The sequence below is a fragment of the Artibeus jamaicensis genome, unplaced genomic scaffold, assembly GCF_021234435.1.
Source record: "Artibeus jamaicensis isolate MK-2021 breed Jamaican fruit bat unplaced genomic scaffold, CSHL_Jam_final contig_585, whole genome shotgun sequence".
Lineage (NCBI taxonomy): Eukaryota > Metazoa > Chordata > Mammalia > Chiroptera > Phyllostomidae > Artibeus > Artibeus jamaicensis.
The window spans coordinates 12,757,803-12,776,449 of record NW_026521894.1 but is presented as its reverse complement, the minus strand read 5'-3'; the positions used below and the strand labels follow the sequence as shown (position 1 = coordinate 12,776,449).

Genomic DNA, 18,647 nt, shown 5'->3' with positions numbered 1-18,647 from the left:
ACTGTTAAAATTATTTCAAATGCTGTGGTAGGAAAGGACAGGTGCTGTTGTAAAGAAAAAGAGAAAAGACCTATTTCAGACTGGAGAGTTAGGGAATAACTTGCTTGAGAGGTGAAACTGACCCTGAGAAGTAAGCAATGAGAAGATGCTAGCCAGACAGAGATGGAGGGGAAGGCCATTCTGAGCAGAGTGAACATCATGCACCAATTCCTCAGGAAGAGAAAAAGCTTGGCACATTCGTTAAACCTGAAAGTCAGTTGGATTGGAGTGTAGGGACCAAAGGATAGTGTGGAATGAGAAAAGGGGAATGATTAAGATAGAGGAAGGAGTTTGTATTTTATTCCAAAGGCAATGGGAAATCATGAAAGAGCCTTAAATTTTGAGTTGCCATGGTCCTGTTTATAATTTCATAAGGTCTGACTAGCTGTTTTGTAGACATGAGTTTTGAACGAGATGAAAAAGGAGATCAGGAGCCTTTTGAAGTAGTCCAGGTAAGAGTTGATGGTGGCTCAGAATATGGTGGCAGAGCAGATGGAGAAATGGATGCATTTAAGTCACCTGTTGGAAGTACTACTGAAAGAACCTAAACATGGATTTGGATGCGGGGTTAAAAAATGTCTTGCTTTTCTGTATTGAGTGATTGGGTGGAGGCAGCACCCTTTACTGCAGTAGGGAAAACTGCGAGAGTACAGATTCTCCCAGAGTAGGAATGGGGTAGGCCATGATGCCACAGAGATGATCAAAAGCTTAATTTAGGACATCTAATAGATAGGCAGGTACACAGGTGTGGAGCTCAAAAAGGATGTGGTACTCAGTTAGAACTTATTAGCATCTAGGGAACATTTAAATGGGAGACTCTTATTTGTACAGTAAGTACAAATTTTTTGAAAAAAATTTTCAAAGTTATTCATCAGATTTATAATGGCCAAGTTAATCTATCAAGTATGTTACATTCATTATAATGTTTTATCTCTCTTCTTTTTCCTGGCACCATTGTCATAACTTAGGTTTTAAGTCTTTCTCAAGTGGATTATTGCAGGGAACTGCAAATTTGACTTTTCTTTTAATATATACTTTCTCCAAATCATATTGCAAATCATTATCACATAAGTTTTTCTAAAATAATTTTTTCTCACAGCATAGTTTCATATATAACTTATTTCTGCACCTATTCCATAGTAAGGTAGATCTCAGTGTTATATAAACAAACATTGGGGATTCTGTTTGTTCATCAGAACAATGTCTAAAGCATAGAAATACTATTTCCTTTTTTTAAAGATTTTATTTTATTTATCTTTAGAGAGGGAGGGAAGGAGATAGGGAGAGAAATATCAATGTATGGTTGCCTCTCGTTCATCCCCTGCTGGGAACTGGCCTGCAACCCAGGCATGTGCCCTGACTGGGAATCAAACTGTGATCATGTGGTCTCAGGCCCGTGCTCAATCCACTGAGCTACACCAGCCAGGGCCATGGAAATGCTATTTCTTTCTGGAATTTTCTAGCTATGCTAGAGTAATAGTGGCCAGGTAAAGCCCCAGCATCTCACAGAAGCCTTTTCAGCTATTATTCATATTTGTCTCCATATTTTTGTAGTACTAATTTATAAGTTGCATAATAATTTCTATAAAAGTTGTACTTTGAATTAGGCAAGTTAAAATATGGCAATTAGATATAGGAATTGTCTTATTTTGAAGAGTTTTGAAATATATGCATGTCAATATTTCAATTGAAACAACTTAATGCCACATTCCTATATGATGTTTTTAATCTTTATTTTCAGGTTATGGTTAAATATTAGCTAAACTTAAAAGAATAATTACAGCCCTGGCCAGGTGGCTCAGTTACTTGAAGCATCATCTGACACACCAGAAGGTTGCAGGTTCAATTCCTGATCAGGGCACATACCTAGGTTGTGGGTTAGATCCCTGGTTGGGGCTCATGTGGAGTTGTTTCTCATGTTGGTATTTCTCTTGCTTACTCTCTTCCTTCCTCTCTCTCTAAAAAATCAATAAACATATCCTCAGGTGAGTGTTAAAAATTTTTAAAGAATAATTGTGTTTGGGCAATTAAAATAAATTTTGATGAAAAGTAAATAATAGTCATATAGGTTCTAAGCACTTCCCATTAAATATATAAAGTACCTTAGCCCTGACTTCCATGGCTCAGTAGGTTGGGTGTGATTCCACAAACCAAAAAGTGGCCTGTTCGATTCTCAGTCAGGGCACATGCCTGGGTTGCAGGCCAGATCCCTGGTTGGGGACATAGAAGAGGCAACAAACTGATATTTTTTTAGTCCATCAATTTCTCCCTTCCTTTCTCGCTCACTTTCTCCCTCACTTCCCCTCTCTCTAAAAAATAAATAAAATCTTTAAAACTCGTAAAGTACCTTAGCAGAATCACTTCTGAACTTTTTCTGAGGTTTTCCTTGGGTAAAACAGGAGTTCTCTGCATTCATGTGTTTGCCACGTTTGTTATTTTAACCTGACTGGAGCGAAGGATGCTTGGATTGGGATGGCTAGACATAAGAGCAAAATACTGAAGTAGAGCCAGGTTGGGAAGGCTTAAATATTGTGTCAGAGTAGTTACATGTTTGCCAGCAGGCAGTGGGGTTGAAACAAATCTAATAAAGGAGCATGAAAATAATAGGTAAAGATCTATGTTTTATAAAGGCAGAATTGATAATGATGGAAACACTGGGTTACATTGAGATATGAGAGGTCTGAAAACCAATTATGAGGGAGTTACAATGTTCTAAGAGCAAGACAGTGGGAACTTTATTGAGTATTGTGGCAATCTGTTTACAGAGTAAGAGTCAGATATTTTGAAAGTAGAATCAGTATTTACATGGCTACTATATGGATCTAATAGAAAATAGATGTGAACACAATATTAAACAAACAAAAATCTTTAACTTCTACATCTGAAAGACTTTTTGTAAGTAAGATTTTATTGAGCCAAAATGCGAGCCAAAAGGAAGACCCGTATTGGGACACAGAGTCTAAACCACCAGTAACGTGGCTAGATAGATAAGACAACATATCCATTGTCCCAGAAGTTTGCCAGAATTTTTATAGAAGTAGGTGAAAGGGGAAAAAAAGGTAGTAGTCTGAAAGAAATTTACATGAGCTGTAGGCAAAGAGGTGGGACAAGGTGAAGCAGGGTGCAGATTTTCATAAAGAAATATCTACTCCTATACATCAGCAGTGAGTAGCAGTCCAGGCAGCCCACATGTAAACAACAGGTGTCGAGTCCTGGAGGTAGAAGGTGCCTGGCTAAACTAATCTGCTGAAATAGCTACCTGGAAATCAATCCTATGTTCCAGCAGCAAGGGAAGGAATGTGAGCAGTCTATGAATAATGAGTTTTACTTCTTTCCAATTTGCGTGCCCGACTGCTGTGGTTAAGACCTCCAGTAGTATGTTGAATAGTAATGACACATTCTTTTCTTGATCCTAAAATTTTGAGTATGATATTAGCTGTGGGTTTGTCTTATACAGCTTGTATTATGTGGAGCTATGTCCCTATATACCCACTTTGTTGAAAGTTTTTAACATACGTTGAATTTTGTTAGATGCTTTTCCTGCAGTTATTGAGATGATCATATGATTTTATTCTTTATTTTGTTGACGTGATATATAATGTTGATTGATTTGTGAGTATTGAACCATCCTAGCATTCCTAGAATAAATCCCATTAATGATGGCATATGAGTGCAGTATTGTAATGTATTATTGCATTGGGTTTGCTAATATTTTGTTGAGGATTTTGCATCTACATACATCATGGATATTGGCCTCTAATTTTATTTTTTGTGTGTGGTGTTATTGTCTGGTTCTGGTATCAGGGTAATGCTGGTTTAGTAAAATGTGTTTGGAAACATTCCCTCTTTTTACATTTTTTTAAAATCATCTTTGAATAGTTGGTAGAATTTGCTGAACTATTTATGAACTTTGGTTGGAAGATCCTTTTTTAAATTTATTGATTATGCCATTACAGTTGTTCTATTTCCCCCCTTCATTTCCCTCCACCCTGCACACACCCCCACCATTCCCCCCTTTAGTTCATGACCACATGTCTCGAGTTCTTTAGACTCTATATTTCCCATACTATTCTTGTCCTCCCCTCTATCTATTTTCTGCTTACCGTCTATGCTACTTATTTTCTGTACCTTCTCCCCCCTTCTCCTTCTTCCACTCCCCTGTTGCTAACCCTCCATGTGATCTTCATTTCTATGGTTCTGCTCCTGATTTAGCTGTCCTCTTAGTTTGCTTTTGTTTTAGGTTTGGTTGTTAATAACTGTGAGTTTGCTGTCCTTTCACTGTTCATCTTTTTTATCTTCTTTTTCTTAGATAAGTCCCTTTAACATTTCATATAATAAGGGCTTGGTGATGATGAACTCCTTGAATTTGATATTATCTGAGAAGCACTTTATCTGCCCTTCCATTCTAAATGAAAGCTTTGCTGGATAGATCAATCTTGGATGTAGGTCTTTGGATTTCATGACTTGGAATAACTTTTTCCAGCCCCTTCTTGCCTGTAAGGTGTCTTTTGAGAAATCAGCTGACAGTCTACTCTGATGGGGACTCCTTTGTAAGTGACTGTCCCCTTATCTCTTGCTGCTTCTAGGATTCTCTCCTTCATTTTAATCTTGGCTAATGTAATGATGATGTGCCTTGGTGTGTTCCTTCTTGGGTCCAACTTCTTTGGGACTCTCTGAGCTTCCTGAATTTCCTGGAAGTCTATTTCCTTTGCCAGATTGGGGAAATTCTCCTTTATTATTTGTTCAAATAAGTTTGTTCCTCTTCCCCTTCTGGTACCCCTATAATTCGGATGTTGGAGCGTTTAAAGATGTCCTGAAGGTACCTAAGCCTCTCCTCATTTTTTTGAATTCTTGTTTCTTCATCCTTTTCTGTTTGGTCATTTTTTCCCTTTTTCTGGTCCACTCCTTTGATTTGAGTCCCAGTTTCCTTTCCATTACTGTTGGTTTCCTGTGTATTTCCCTTCGTTTCAATTAGTTTAGCCTTCATATGTTCCTCTAATTTGTGACTAAAATCAACCAGTTCTGTGAGCATCCTGATCACCAGTGTTATGAACTGTGCATCTGAAAGTTTGTCTATTTCTTCATTGCTTAGATTTATGGGCTCTGGGGCTCTGAGTTGTTCTTGAGGCATGTTTTGATCTGTTTCTGCCTGTTATGTATGTGGAGCGGAGCCTTAGTTGTTCACCAGGGCCGGGTCACCCCGGTCCCTGGGTTGTGATGCTGTATGTGGGGGCGGGGTCAGAGAGGGACAATGGCAGTCCCCTCTGCTGCTTCCCGCCACTGGGGCCTGTGCAGTCTGTCTCACTGCTTACTCCTTCAATGGTTTATCTGCACTCGGATGTGTCACCGTGGTCAGTCCTCAGTGGGTCCACACTCTACTCCACACCTGGAATCCACCCACAGCTGCTGGTGCACCTGGGTCGAGAGCTCAGGTTGGTCTGGTGGATCTTTCCTTCCCGACCCTGCTCTGCTGCTGGCTCTGCCCCTCTTACTGGTTTTACTGAAGGGTTCGTTGTTGTCAGACTTCCATATAGTTCAATTTTCTGTGGTTTGGCTGTGTTTTTGTTGCTAAAACTTTGTTGTTTTTAAACTTGGTTGTGCGAGAAGGCACAGTGCTTCCACCTACACCTCCATCTTGGCGGAAGTCTGGTTGGAAGATTTTTGATGAATGATTTAATTTCATTACTGGTAATCAGTCAATTCAAATTTTTTAATTTCTTCATGATTTAGTCTTGGAAGATAGTATATTTCTTGTTTTTCTAGGAATGTATCCATTTCTTCCAGGTTATCCAATTTGTTGGCATATAATTGTATATAGTAATCTATTATGTTCCTTGGTATTCTGTGGTGTCAGCTCTAACCTCTCTGATTTATGATTTTAATTGAGTCCCCTCTTTTTTTCCTTGGTTATGCTAGCTAAAGGTTTGTTTCTTAAAAAATCTTTTTAAAGAACCAGCTCTTAATTTCATTGATCTTTTCAACTCTCTTTTTATATATATATTTTTTAATTCTTAAAATTTTTTATTGTTGTTCAAGTATAGTTGTTTCCATTTTCCCTCCACAGCTCCCCCCACCCCAGCCATCCCCACTTCCCACCCTCAATCCTACCCCTCTTTGGCTTTGTCCATGTGCCCTTTGTATGTGTTCCTTGATGACCCCTCCCCCTAGTCCTCCAAAAATCTCTTCCCACCTCCTGTCTGGTTACTGTCATTTTGTTCTTAAGTCTCTGTTTCATTTATTTATTTTTTGTTTGGATCTTTACTATTTCTTACCTTCTACTAATTTGGGGCTTTGCTTTTTTTCTTTTCCAGTTCCTTTAGGTATAAAGTTAAATTGCTTATTTGAAATTTTCTTTTTTATCAATGTAGGCCTATATTGCTATGAACTTTTCTCTTAGCACTGTGTTTGCTGTACACCATAGATTTCAGTATGTTATGTTTCTGTGTTCATTTGTCTCTAGGTATCTTCTAGATTTGCCTTGACTTCTTTGCTATCCCACTGATTGTTCAGTAGCATGTAGCTCCACTTGCTGTCATCTCTAATTGATTTCTACTTTATACCATTGTGGCTGAAAATATTTGTGCTTGGTAATGGTTTCAGTGTTCTTAAATTTATTGAGATTTGTTTTGCGGCCTAAAGCAATCTCTGGAGAATGTTCCGTGTGTACTTGAGAAGAATTCTTTTGCTGCTCTTGATGGAATGTTGTTTGTATGTGATTTAACGTGTCACTTAAGGGCGATGTTTCCTTAGTGATACTCTGTCTGGAAATCTATCCATTAATCTAAGTGAGGTGTTAAAGTTTCATCTTATTAATGTATTGCTACCAATTTCTATCTTTAGACCTGTTAATATTTGCTTTATATATTTTGGTGTTCCTGTGTTGGGTGCATGTATCTTTATAAGTATTACATATTCTTGATTAATTGACTCTTTTATCATTATGTAATTCCCTTGTTTTTAAATACAGTTTATGTTTTAAAATCTATTTTGTCATATATAAGTATAGCTACTCCAGGTTTTTTTTCTGTTTTACTTGCATGGACTATCTTTTTCCATCTCTTCACTTTTCGGTTTGTGTGTCCTCCTTACCTCCGAAGTGAATTGCTTGTCGTCACCTTATGGATGTGTCTTCCTTTTTATCCATTTAGCAATGGTTTGTCTTGATTGCAGTGTTTAGTCCACTTACATTTCAAATAATTAATGATAAGTATGTGTTTAATGTCATTTTTAAGTGTTTTCTATATTATAGTTCTTCTCTGTTCCTTTTTTCTCTTCTCTGTGTTTTGATGGCTTTCTTTTGTGTTACATGTAGATTCCTCTCTCATTTTATTTTTTTTGTATTTACTATTTTTTCTTGGTGGTTATCATGAGGTTCACGTATAAATGCTATGTAAATAGCAGTTTAAGTTGATAGCAACATAAATTTGAACACATTCCAAGTCTATTCCTTTTTTATTTAAATATTGACTCTGCTTTACTCGTTCCCTCTTCTGGAACTCTGATTAGGTATATGTTAGATTTTTCTCTCTCTTCATCTTTTGTCTTATTTCTCATATTTCCCTTTTTTCCTATGTGATGCATTCTGAATAAATTCTACAGATCTTTCTTCCAGTTCATTCATTCTCTTTAGCTAAGCTTACTCTTGTATTGAAGTTTTGCATTTTAATCATTTTGTTTTTAAAAATTTTTTGTTTCTTTTCCAAATTTGCTTGTTTTTTATTGCAGTGTTTTTATCATTTTTGAAATGTTTAACATACGTAAATATTTTATGTTTTATGTGTGATTATTCCAGGAATTCTTAGTATATTTTATTTTTAGTATATTTTATTGATTATGCTATTACAATTATCCAATTTTCTCCCCTTTATTCCCCTCCACCCTGCACACCCCGCTCCCACCCACATTCTTACCCTTTAGTTCACATCCATAGGTCATACATATAAGTTCTTTGGCTTCTCCATTTCCTATACTATTCTTAACCTCCTCCTGTCTATTTTGTACCTACTGTTTATGCTACGTATTCTCTGTACCTTTTCCCCCTCTCTCTTCCTCCCACTCTCCTGTTGTTAACCCTCCATGTGATCTCCATTTTTGTGGTTCTGTTCCTGTTCTAGTTGTTTGCTTAGTTGGCTTTTGTTTTTGTTTTAGGTATATTTGATTTTTTTTACATAGTACCTCATAACTTCATAGTAGTACCTTGTTTACCTGTATAGTATTTTTATTAAAACCATGAACTGCTAAATTATATTGGTAATTTTACTTATAGGAATTATTTTTGGCTTAGAATTTATTAATTTTTTTAAATATTTTATTTATTTATTTTTAGAGAGGAAGGGAAGGAGAGAAATATCAATGTATGGTTGCCTCTCATGAGTCCCCTGCTGGGAACTGGCCTGCAACCCAACCATGTACCCTGACTGGGAATTGAACCGCGATTGTGTGGTTCACAGGCCCACACTCAATCCACTGAGCTACACCAGCCAGGGCTTTGGCTTAGAATTTAAATGGGTTCTATACCAAATTTAGAGTGTAAGATTAGGGTTTGGTTTGGCTCAAGGTCAGGATTATGTTCTTTTCAAATACTTTGACATACCATTACTCAATAACCATATAAATTAAATTATCTTCTTGAAGCTTATTGTAATCTCCAAGTTAGTGTATACAAACTAACATTAAAGTTCCAATTGTGGCCACTGGTTTTGAGGAGAGGTTCTTACACATTCTCTCCCCTCTCTAAATAGTAACAAATTGTAATGAGAAATTTTTCTTGAAGTTCTAGAGACAGAGGTGATGGTTAGAAATCAATTTATTTTTATTTGACCTTCTACTGAGGCTGTAGTCATTGGAGTTTTTGTGGTTTTTTTGAAGGACTTTTTTTAACATTTTCAACTTGAAAAAATACTGAATTTATCTCTGGCCTCCAAGCTCATGTTCCTGAATACTGAAGGTCAGGTTTACTGGCATCCATGAACTTCAGGGACTTGCTTGCCACTCTGTCACCCTTCCTGTGAAGATATAAAAACATTTCTGGGTTTTTCTGTGTTCTCTTAAAAAGTTCTCCTGTTCACATACCATGAGAATTAGCTTTGTAACTATTTCTAGGTAATTGCTCTGATCAGAATTGATAATAAAACCTCTATTATCTCTCCAACAGGGTCCAAGGTTACAGCCCTAAATTTTTAAGCCCAGAGAGTGGAGAGACCAGAGCATTTATCTCCCTGGGTATCTACATGTCAAAAGGATAAACCCCAAACTTGAAAACATCTCTAGGGCACTTGCCTCCTGGAGAATGTCCTTTACACACCACAGTGTTGATTAGAATTCCAGCCCATGTTTTTCCTAGAACAGTTCTCTTTGGATAGGAAAAGGACAGCTGCCACCTTCCTCTTTAAAAGTAGAGAAGAACCGCTTCTCACAACCTTGTACTTGCTGTGCGTCTGGCTCCTTCTATAAGATCATTGGTCTGGCTCTCACCTGTCACCCCAAAGGTGTAGAGACAGCATACTTATTATTTACTGAGGTAATTAACAATCCCTCTCTAATCCAGAATACATTGGGTTCACATTCAGGATGTGATGAAAATCCCCGCCCTTAGTCGTGTGTTCTTCCTTACTTTCTTCTCAGGCAATTATTATAGTTGTATATATTAAGAAGATGGTTTTATTTTTTTAGTCAACATATTAGCTGCTCTTAGCAGTATCTACCTCTGCCAAGGACAGAAGCTGAAATTCTCTAGTTTGTATTTTGAGTAATTTAAAAATAAGCTGTGTATATCTCTTAAGTAACTATGCTTTGTTCGTAGATTTTGTTTTTCTGTTAATTAATGATATTATGCAGTGTTGGACTTTTTAAAAAGTTATTTCTCACTGAATCTGTGCACTGACTATTGAAATACTGATTGTTCCTTTCAGCCTTAAGGTTGTGAACCAGTTTTCCTAATATTAGAAAAGTTGGAATCTTCTCAGACTTTAAAACAGGGCACTTGTTTTATTCTGTCTGACTGTCTTTCTGTGAGTCATTTGTACACATAAACACACCAAGAAGGATAACATTGTCATGAAAAAATATACACTACTTATTAGGAGGGCATGGAAGAAGATATCAAACTATTCATTGTAGGCCTATTTTGAATAAAACGTTCTACTATTGTTTGCTCTATACCAGCGATTTTCAGCTGGTGTGCCATGGCACTGGCGTGCCACAAGAGTTTTTAAAACACGCAGTACCTATTTAGTCAAGTACACTGACCTCTTTTCCCTTAGATTGTAAACTAGGAAAATGTCTAGAGTCAACACAACAACAGCTGTCAGTGTGAACAAATCAAAATTGTATCTGTATTATTTGTCAGGTCAGCAAAAAATATATTCTTTGGTGTGCCATGTAATATTAATAATTAATTTGTATGTGCCATGAGATGAAAAAAATTGAAAAGCACTGCTCTAAACAGGTAAAAATGCTAAAATTCTATGACAGTCTTAGCATTCTTCATAACCCACTCTTCTCTCTTTCATATTGCTGTGATTGTTAAAATGTAACAAAATAACTTAATATGGAAATTCATGATGCTCCTGTGACACAGTTGGTACTTAAGGATGTCCGTCATTCTGCCGCCTAGACGGCCTTGCCTGCGGTCAGTCTCTCTAACTTGACACTGCCTCACTCTCCATCATTCCACTGGGATACCTCCTGCTTTCATAGCTTCGCAGAACAGCACGATCGTTCCTCTGGCCAAGCTGTGGAGCAGATAGCCTATTAAATTCACTTCCCTAGAAAATAAGTATGCTCTTATTAAAATGCCATTTTTTAATTAATCGCCTAGTTTTAAAAACTTTGTTTTGCCACTTTGTTTTACATGCCCAAGTTATGTGTGAATAATAGCTTTCTATCAAAGAAACAAGGGTTATAGACCGGCTAAAGGTCCTCTTCACCATGATGTCTGCAAATCTTGTACCTCTCTCCCTACTGAGTTTGGTGTTAATATTGTTGTATTTTTTTTAAACCTGTGAAATTGTCAAGGCATATAATATGAGCAAATAAGTACACTTAAAACACAGGTTTCTTTCTATGTACTTGCTAGCTTTCTCTTGATTTTACTTTGAGAAAGATGTGATGGCTTCCAATATTAGCTTCAGTACCTCAATTCAAATACTCCCTCCTCTCTCTTTCACAGCCTTGCCTTTACTTCCTCTACTAGGCACCAGCAATTTGGCCTTCCATTTTAGTGCTTCAGCATTTCTGATTTAACCACTTTATTGGGTAATTAACATACACTTGTTCTGGCTGACCTCTTCTTTAAGTTAAATACCTTTAATTGGAACTAAACTAAATGAAATGAGCGTTAAAATATGATAGGTTTGTTTGCCTTTGATTCATGTGACAATTTTGTATGAAAATGAATAGTTATTACCAGGTTTAGAAATCTTAGCTGTTTTATTTTTTTTTCTACTAACTGGCTTTGGGACAATCAAACAAAGTGAGAAAACAGAAAGCTATCTTAGAGAATGGCTTCCAGAAACTCTATACAGATCTTCCACATCTTTCAGTTCACTCAACTCGCAGAACTATTTTCTTTCCTTTGTTTATTCCCTTCCCTGTTCTCTCCTTTCCACAGTTCTGTCAGAAATATACTTCTGGATAGGCATGATTTAATGCAGCTATGTCAGATTTTTGACCATTCTGATTATGAATGCTTGGGACAGGAGCATTCATAATTGGGACATAACTTGGGACAGGAGATGTTGAACTTAAATTAATCAGGACTCTTTAGATTTAAAGTGATTGAAAACCCAGTTTAGACTGCCTGAGGCCAAAACTTTTGGCTCACATAACTGAAAAAGGGGTTAATTGGTTTCAGTCATAGCATCTTTCAAGAAACTTGAAAGGGTCTAATCAGGACCCAGTAATATTATATGTGTTATATATACAATTATTATACATATTCTGAAAAACCTGATTTACTGAAACTGATATGATATCCAGCCTGTCTGGAAAAAGTCCAGCCATTGTTAATGTAACAAAAACAGTTTTGCACAACGTTGATGTAACTTGGCAGCTATGGAGAGCGGACTGGAATGTGCATGTGTATGAACAATGATGGCTTCACTGTACAGGTTAGTGGAGGTGGTAGACGCTGTTGAATGATCACATTCAAAATGACTGATTGAATCAAGCAAGGAATCTGCACCAAATTTTGTGTTAAGCTTAAACATTCCTCTGTGCAGACTATTTGGATGATTCAGAAGGCTTTCTGGGATGATGCAATGAGTACAATGCAAATGTGTGGCACAAATGCTTCAAAGATGGTCAAGAATCTATTGAAAGTGATCCATGTTCTGGAAGGCCTGCAACAAGCAGAACATCTGAGAATGTTGAGTGTGTAAGGGCCACAATCAACAAAGATTGGCAACTCACAGTGCGAGAACTAGAAGCTGATCTGGGGATTCCTAAAACTACTGTGTCCAAGATTTTGACACATGAAACATGTTGTGGCAAAATTTGTTTTGCAGCTTCTGCTACCACAGTAGAGGGACAATGTGCTACAGTTACTAATGATTTGATTCAAACTGCTACCAAACAACCAGATTTCCACAAGAAGGTCATAACCAGAGATGAAGCGTGGGTCTTTGGCTATGATATGAAAACAAAGGCCCAGTTATTCCAATAGAAGTTGCCTGGTTCTGCACTCCAGAAGGCACAGCAAAGTCACAGCAAGATCAGAACCATAACTGTATATTTTTATTGGGAAGATGTTGTCCATCATGTGTACACTGCTCCAGTCCAAACAATTAATAAGAAATACTAACAGGTTAGGTAGCAGCTAGGAATGAGCAGCCAGAGGGGAAATAGATTCAGGGCCCTCACCATTACAGTCTAACAAAGAACTTACTACAGGAGGCTGGAAGCAAAAGGAAGACATGTCTCACCAGTTAACTCAGAGCCTGAGCTCAGTTTGTTAAGACTGCCAGGTGTCCTGAGCATCACTAGCAAAATAGCACAGGAAGAGGGGAGAGTCCTCGAGACTGTGCTGAGAAAAAGGGGATTCCGTAACAATCTCACTAAGGTTGCTGGTGTTCTGAATGTCACAAGTGGGAATTGCACAGGAGGAAGAGGGGTCCTGTGCTGGGAAAGGGGGCCTCTGTAATAATTTCACAAAGATAAAGAGCCCTTACTAACTGAGAAAGCCTTTATAGCTGTACATTATTTCCAAAGGGAAGAAGGAGGGGAACCTAAAAGCTGGCTAAGGTATATGAGGTCTGTCCAGAAGACATCCAGCCACGTAATATGAAAAATAGAGACGTTTACAGAGGAAGGTACAGTATGTGCTACAAGAAGCATTGTACATAGGACAATGACACCCCAGACTCCTTCAGAGTAGGCACCTTGGGACCTCACGCAGTTCTCCCAATTGCTATCAGCTGCCCCTTTGTATTTTCCTGAATCTCATCGATGGTCTGAAACCTCTTCGCTTTCAAAGGTGATTTTGGTTTTGGGAAAGGCCAGAAGTAACAGGGGACCAAATCTAGGCTGTAGAGAGGCTGAATCCTGTGTGATCTGATGTTTCACCAAAAAACTCTTCCCAAGATTTGATGCATGAGTGGGCAAGTCACGATGAAGCTGCCAATCATCAGTTGCCTATAGCCGCAGTTTTCTCAATCACCTGAATAGTTTTTGTGGAGGACTGTTCAAGCTTAACACAAAATATTATGCAGATTCCTTGCTCTACTTGCTCAATTATTTAAATGTGTTGGCCACACAGTACACATGCTCAATCAATGGCATCTATCGCCCCCACTGACTAGTACAGTGAAGTTATTGTTCACACATGTGCATTCCAGTCCCGCTCCTTGGCTCAAGCCAGGTTACATTGATGTCATGAAAACCACTCTTGTTAAATTATCAATGGCTGGACTTTTCCAAAACAGACCTCATTTAACCCCTGAACCTCATTTAGATTAGCTAAAGACCTACTTGTATAGAACAAACTCACTAACTTAAATAACTACTTTCTTTCCTCTGTACGTGGGACATTTAGACTAGCTGGGTGCCTACTTGCAGTTCTGTGCTTGTGCATATTTCATTAATAAAGTTGCTACCTTATTTCCAGTATATGTGTTTGTCTCTCACTTGAAATATTCTCTTGCGGACAAGAACTAAGGGAATAGAGGGAACCTCTTTGGGTCTCTTTCTCTCCCATCAGTAACACCTCAGTGTTTTTTGTTGGTTGGGAGATGCAGTACAATGAAAATGACTGCAGCTGTGGGCAACTGGTAATTGGCAGCCTCATCACAACACACCTGCTCATGCATCACGTCTTGTGCAGTTTGTTGGTGAAACATCAAATCACCCAGGTGACTCAGCCCCCCTACGGCCCAGATATGGCACCCTGCAACTTCTAGCTTTTCCCAAAACTAATATCGCCTTTGAAAGGGAAAAGATTTCAGACCATCAGTGGGATTCTGGAAAATATGACAGGGTAGCTGATGGTGATTGAGAGAACTGTGAGGTCCCAAGGTGCCACTTTGAAGGGGAATGAGGTGTCATTGTCCTGTGTACAATGTTTCTTGTATCTTTATCTTCTTCAGTAAATGTCTCTATTTTTCATATTACATGGCTGCATACTCTGGACAGACCTTGTATATACATATTTGTGTACATATGTATACATACACACATGCCCTGCTCTTCTGTTTGCACTATTTTTCACACTCTTTATTGTCACAAAATGATTGCAAAATTCTATTGCATTTTCTTATCTCTGTTTCATCATGTGGACTTCCTTGAGCTAATCTCTGTGGTCAGGAAGATGGAATGCTCTGATTAGTTATGCTCTATATTACATCCTAATTTCTGGAGTTGAGTTGAGTCAGCTCCACCCCACCATGTGAACTAAGACTTAGGAAAGGTTATTTCTGCTCCAGGGAACTCCTGGGAAATAGGCTGCACAACAGCAGCAGAGCTGGGTGGCTGTGACGGAGACCTTGTGGCCCGCAAAGCCTGACGTGTTTACTGTCTGCACCTTCACAGAACAGCTTGCTAAGCTCTGATCTTGCCATTGCTTGAATTTCCTTTGGTGGCAAAAATTCCTTCTGAGAGGGAACCATTTTCTAAATGATCCAAATATATATATATACTTTCATGTGTCATCCGTTTTACGTGCCTGAAATAGCATCCCACTTAAAAAACTATTTCAGTTAAGACTCAAAATTTCTGGATTCACTCCTGAATTGCACCAAATTGGACTAGTTCTTCTGGTCTTAAAGGTATTCCTTGCATAAAAGTTAAATTTAAAAATATCCCATAATCTTTTCCTCCAGCAGCTTCATAATCAGATAAGATTTTCTCTGCATACAGTGTTTTAGTGACAAGATGAACTATGACATGTCAGAGCCGTCCTTTAAAAATACATGATTCAGTCAATTGTATTAATAACTCATTAAAGAAAAAAGAGCTTTCTTAAAATAATTAATAGACTAAAATATGACTGTACAGCCTTGGTAGTTTCACCAAAGTTACACAGTTTAGATGTTGTAATTTGCTTGTGATTTTAGCTATATTTGAATTATAAATAATAATGTGATATTTTTTCTGAAAATTATATAACATTGACATGTTACGACTGCTATAAATCTTCATCCTTTTAGAATATGTAAAATATCTACATTTATTTTTATACTTAGGGTCATTTTACATTACTTTTTATTAGAATTCCATGAAGGTCTATAGGCAGTGAATTATGTTACAAAAATATAACAGTACTTTACTATCTTCTGCCGTTATATTTTTCCTATTTATAAATTTATTACAGGTTATACTGCAGTTTGCTTTACTATTTTTATTCTTTCTTGACAAATCTGTCATCTTTTATTAATCACTTACCTACTGAGACCCAACTGTATTCTCCTTTTCACTCTGTTCTCTTGTTGCTGCAGGCCTACAAGCCCTGTTACCTGATAGTCTCTAGACCACTTTTCATAGATGTTTAACGTGAAATACAAATGAGGCCCAATTATATATTTTTGATGTTCTAATAGCCACATTTAATAAGTACAAAGGAAGAGGTGAAGCTGATTTTAATACATTTGCTTTAACCTGATATATCCTGCATGTCACATTTCAACATGTAATTCACATAAAATATTAATTTGATATTTTACTGTCTTTTTTGTTGTAAGTCTTTGGAATTCAGCTTCTATTTTACACTTACTATATAATTCTCTAGACCATAAGGCTTACTGGAACTCTGTTTGAATATTAAGTATTCTTGATCATTACCCTTCCAAATAAACTTTTTAAAAAGTTGGATACTTTCCTTAGACGGCAGATAAATAGAATCTTGCTTTTAAAGAATATAAGTTTGGGTATATTTACTTGTTCTATAAAGTAACATACAGTGCAAATTATTCACAGCAATTTAATAGAATGGATAAAAATCAACAAAGTCTACTTTTAGATACTCACTTCCAGGGATGTTGTTTTAATATAAGGAATTATGGAAAGTCTATAAACCATATTTTATGTCAGTTTTATTTCTTAGTTGATTTGGGTCAGCAGTGTGTTCAGTATTATTTATTGCACACTCTTATTCAAATAGTTTATTCAATTTCAATCTAAGGGATTATCTAATTAATTTGGATAGTGTACTTTTATTCCAGATTTAGTTTTGAGTTTACCACCAATTATTTACTTTAGTGTGTACATTTATGTGTGTATCTCAGAAATGATTTCAGTAGCATTAATATTTTAAATATAGCAGTAATAGAAATAAAAATGCCTAAATTTGATCTTACAGTCTAAAATAATCAGACTACACAAGTTAGCTTATGCCAGTAAAGTTTATTTAATGATGATTTATTTAATGGCCATAGCCATAGATCATCATATTATTTATCATGCTAAATAGATGAAAAAGAGACAGTGCTTCATAGAACATAAGAAAATGATAGCTATCAGAACAAAGTGAAGGGAACTTTAACTTAGACTGGAAGCAGGCTATAGAGAAAATTGGGGTAATGGATAGTAGGTAAGATAACAGGACCTTCAATTTTATCTCTTGACAGTTTTTTGACAATTTTGGAAAACTATTAAAGGTGATATTTCCCCCCCTTTAGACACTGTTTAGAAACTACTGGAATTCCTTGAATTTTTTTTTAATTTGAGATGCCCTAGAAATTCCATATGTCAGAGCTTCTGTTAATGTATAGAGGTAAAAGTAAATACTAATCTGTACTGGTCTTGAGTACAAGATATTTAGTGTGGTTTTTCAGTATATACAAAGGTGGGGGAAAGTAGGTTTACAGTTGTCATACAAATAAATAATGTAATAATTTATAAATAATACAAGAATAAGCTCTGTTCTGTGTACTCACAACAGTAAACCTATTTTTTGCCCACTCTTGTATGCAGGTAATTTCCAAATTAAATGTCCATTTACATTTTATGTCAAGGCTATTTTTCTTCTCTCTTTATCGTGGTAGACTAGTATTGTAGCTAATGTGTCCTCTTTGCATTGGGTTATTACAAGGTGCCATTCATTCACCTTTTCCACTGTGTTGACTGCTGCTTCTCAGTGTAGCTCTGCTTTCTAAATTCCCGCCTTCTGTTCTCAATTCCCACTCCCTCACCACTTAAACATTGGCAAACTTCAGAATTCCCTTTCTGTCTATTTCCAGATTTCATAAATTTGGCCATTAAATAAGAGTATATCAAAACAGGTTAGACAAACAAAAGGTTTTAATAACTTTTTAAGTATTTTAATATCTGTGGTATCTGTTGCTTTTCAATAAATATGGTATGTTATTCTTTTAGAATTCAAACCTGATTCATCAGAAGGTGTCTCCTCCTAGTGATCGACAAGGATCTCCAATATTGTCATTCATCACTCTTGAACAGTTCAATGCCATTCGCTTAGTCCAAAGTGTCCATCAGTCTCTTGCTGCTCTCAGCAAAGTCATCAGAGGAACTACCTTACTGAGTTCAGAAGTACAGAAATTGGCAAGTGCTTTGTTAAACCAAAAGGTAAGGCTGTACTAAAATATATGTTTACTAGCCCTGGCTGGTGTAGCTCAGTGGATTGAGCGTGGGCCTGCGAACCAGAGTATCGAGGTTCGATTCCCAGTCAGGGCACATGCCTGGGTTGCAGGCCAGTTCCCAGCAGGGGACACATGAGAGGCAACCACACATTGATGTTTCTCTCCCACTCTTTCTCCTTCCCTTCCCCTCTCTCGAAAAATAAATAAAATATTTTTTAAAAAATTAAAAAAATATATATATGTTTACTTCATTTTATAAGTGACTCTCCCATTGTGTATACATTTGTCAGAAATCTTACAGTTAATAGTAATAGAAAATGCAGGTTAAACTAGTTTAAGCCATATTGGAATTCATTGGCTGATGTAACTGAAGAATCCAAGGTATCTGTCATTAAGTCCATTAAGTCAGGTTAATATGGGAGATTAAGATTGTCATAAAGATCTCAGCTTGTATTATTTATCTACCCATCTAGTCATAGTGTGTGTGTGTGTGTGTGTGTGTGTGTGTGTGTGTGTGTGTGTGTGTGTGTGTGATCCATGTTGATTTCACTTTGGGGCAGGTCCTGTATACATGATGTT

General features: G+C 37.0%; 1 protein-coding gene across 2 annotated transcripts in view; it reads left to right on the top strand.

Annotated features, from left to right (window-relative positions):
* Positions 1-18,647, top strand: part of DYNC2H1 (dynein cytoplasmic 2 heavy chain 1) — a 317,131-nt gene that overhangs the window by 244,597 nt on the left and 53,887 nt on the right. For both annotated transcript variants that reach the window (XM_053670464.1, XM_053670463.1), the window contains exon 84: positions 17,845-18,054. In XM_053670464.1, coding sequence (XP_053526439.1) covers positions 17,845-18,054 — 210 coding nt within the window. The remainder of the gene's footprint in view (positions 1-17,844; positions 18,055-18,647) is intronic.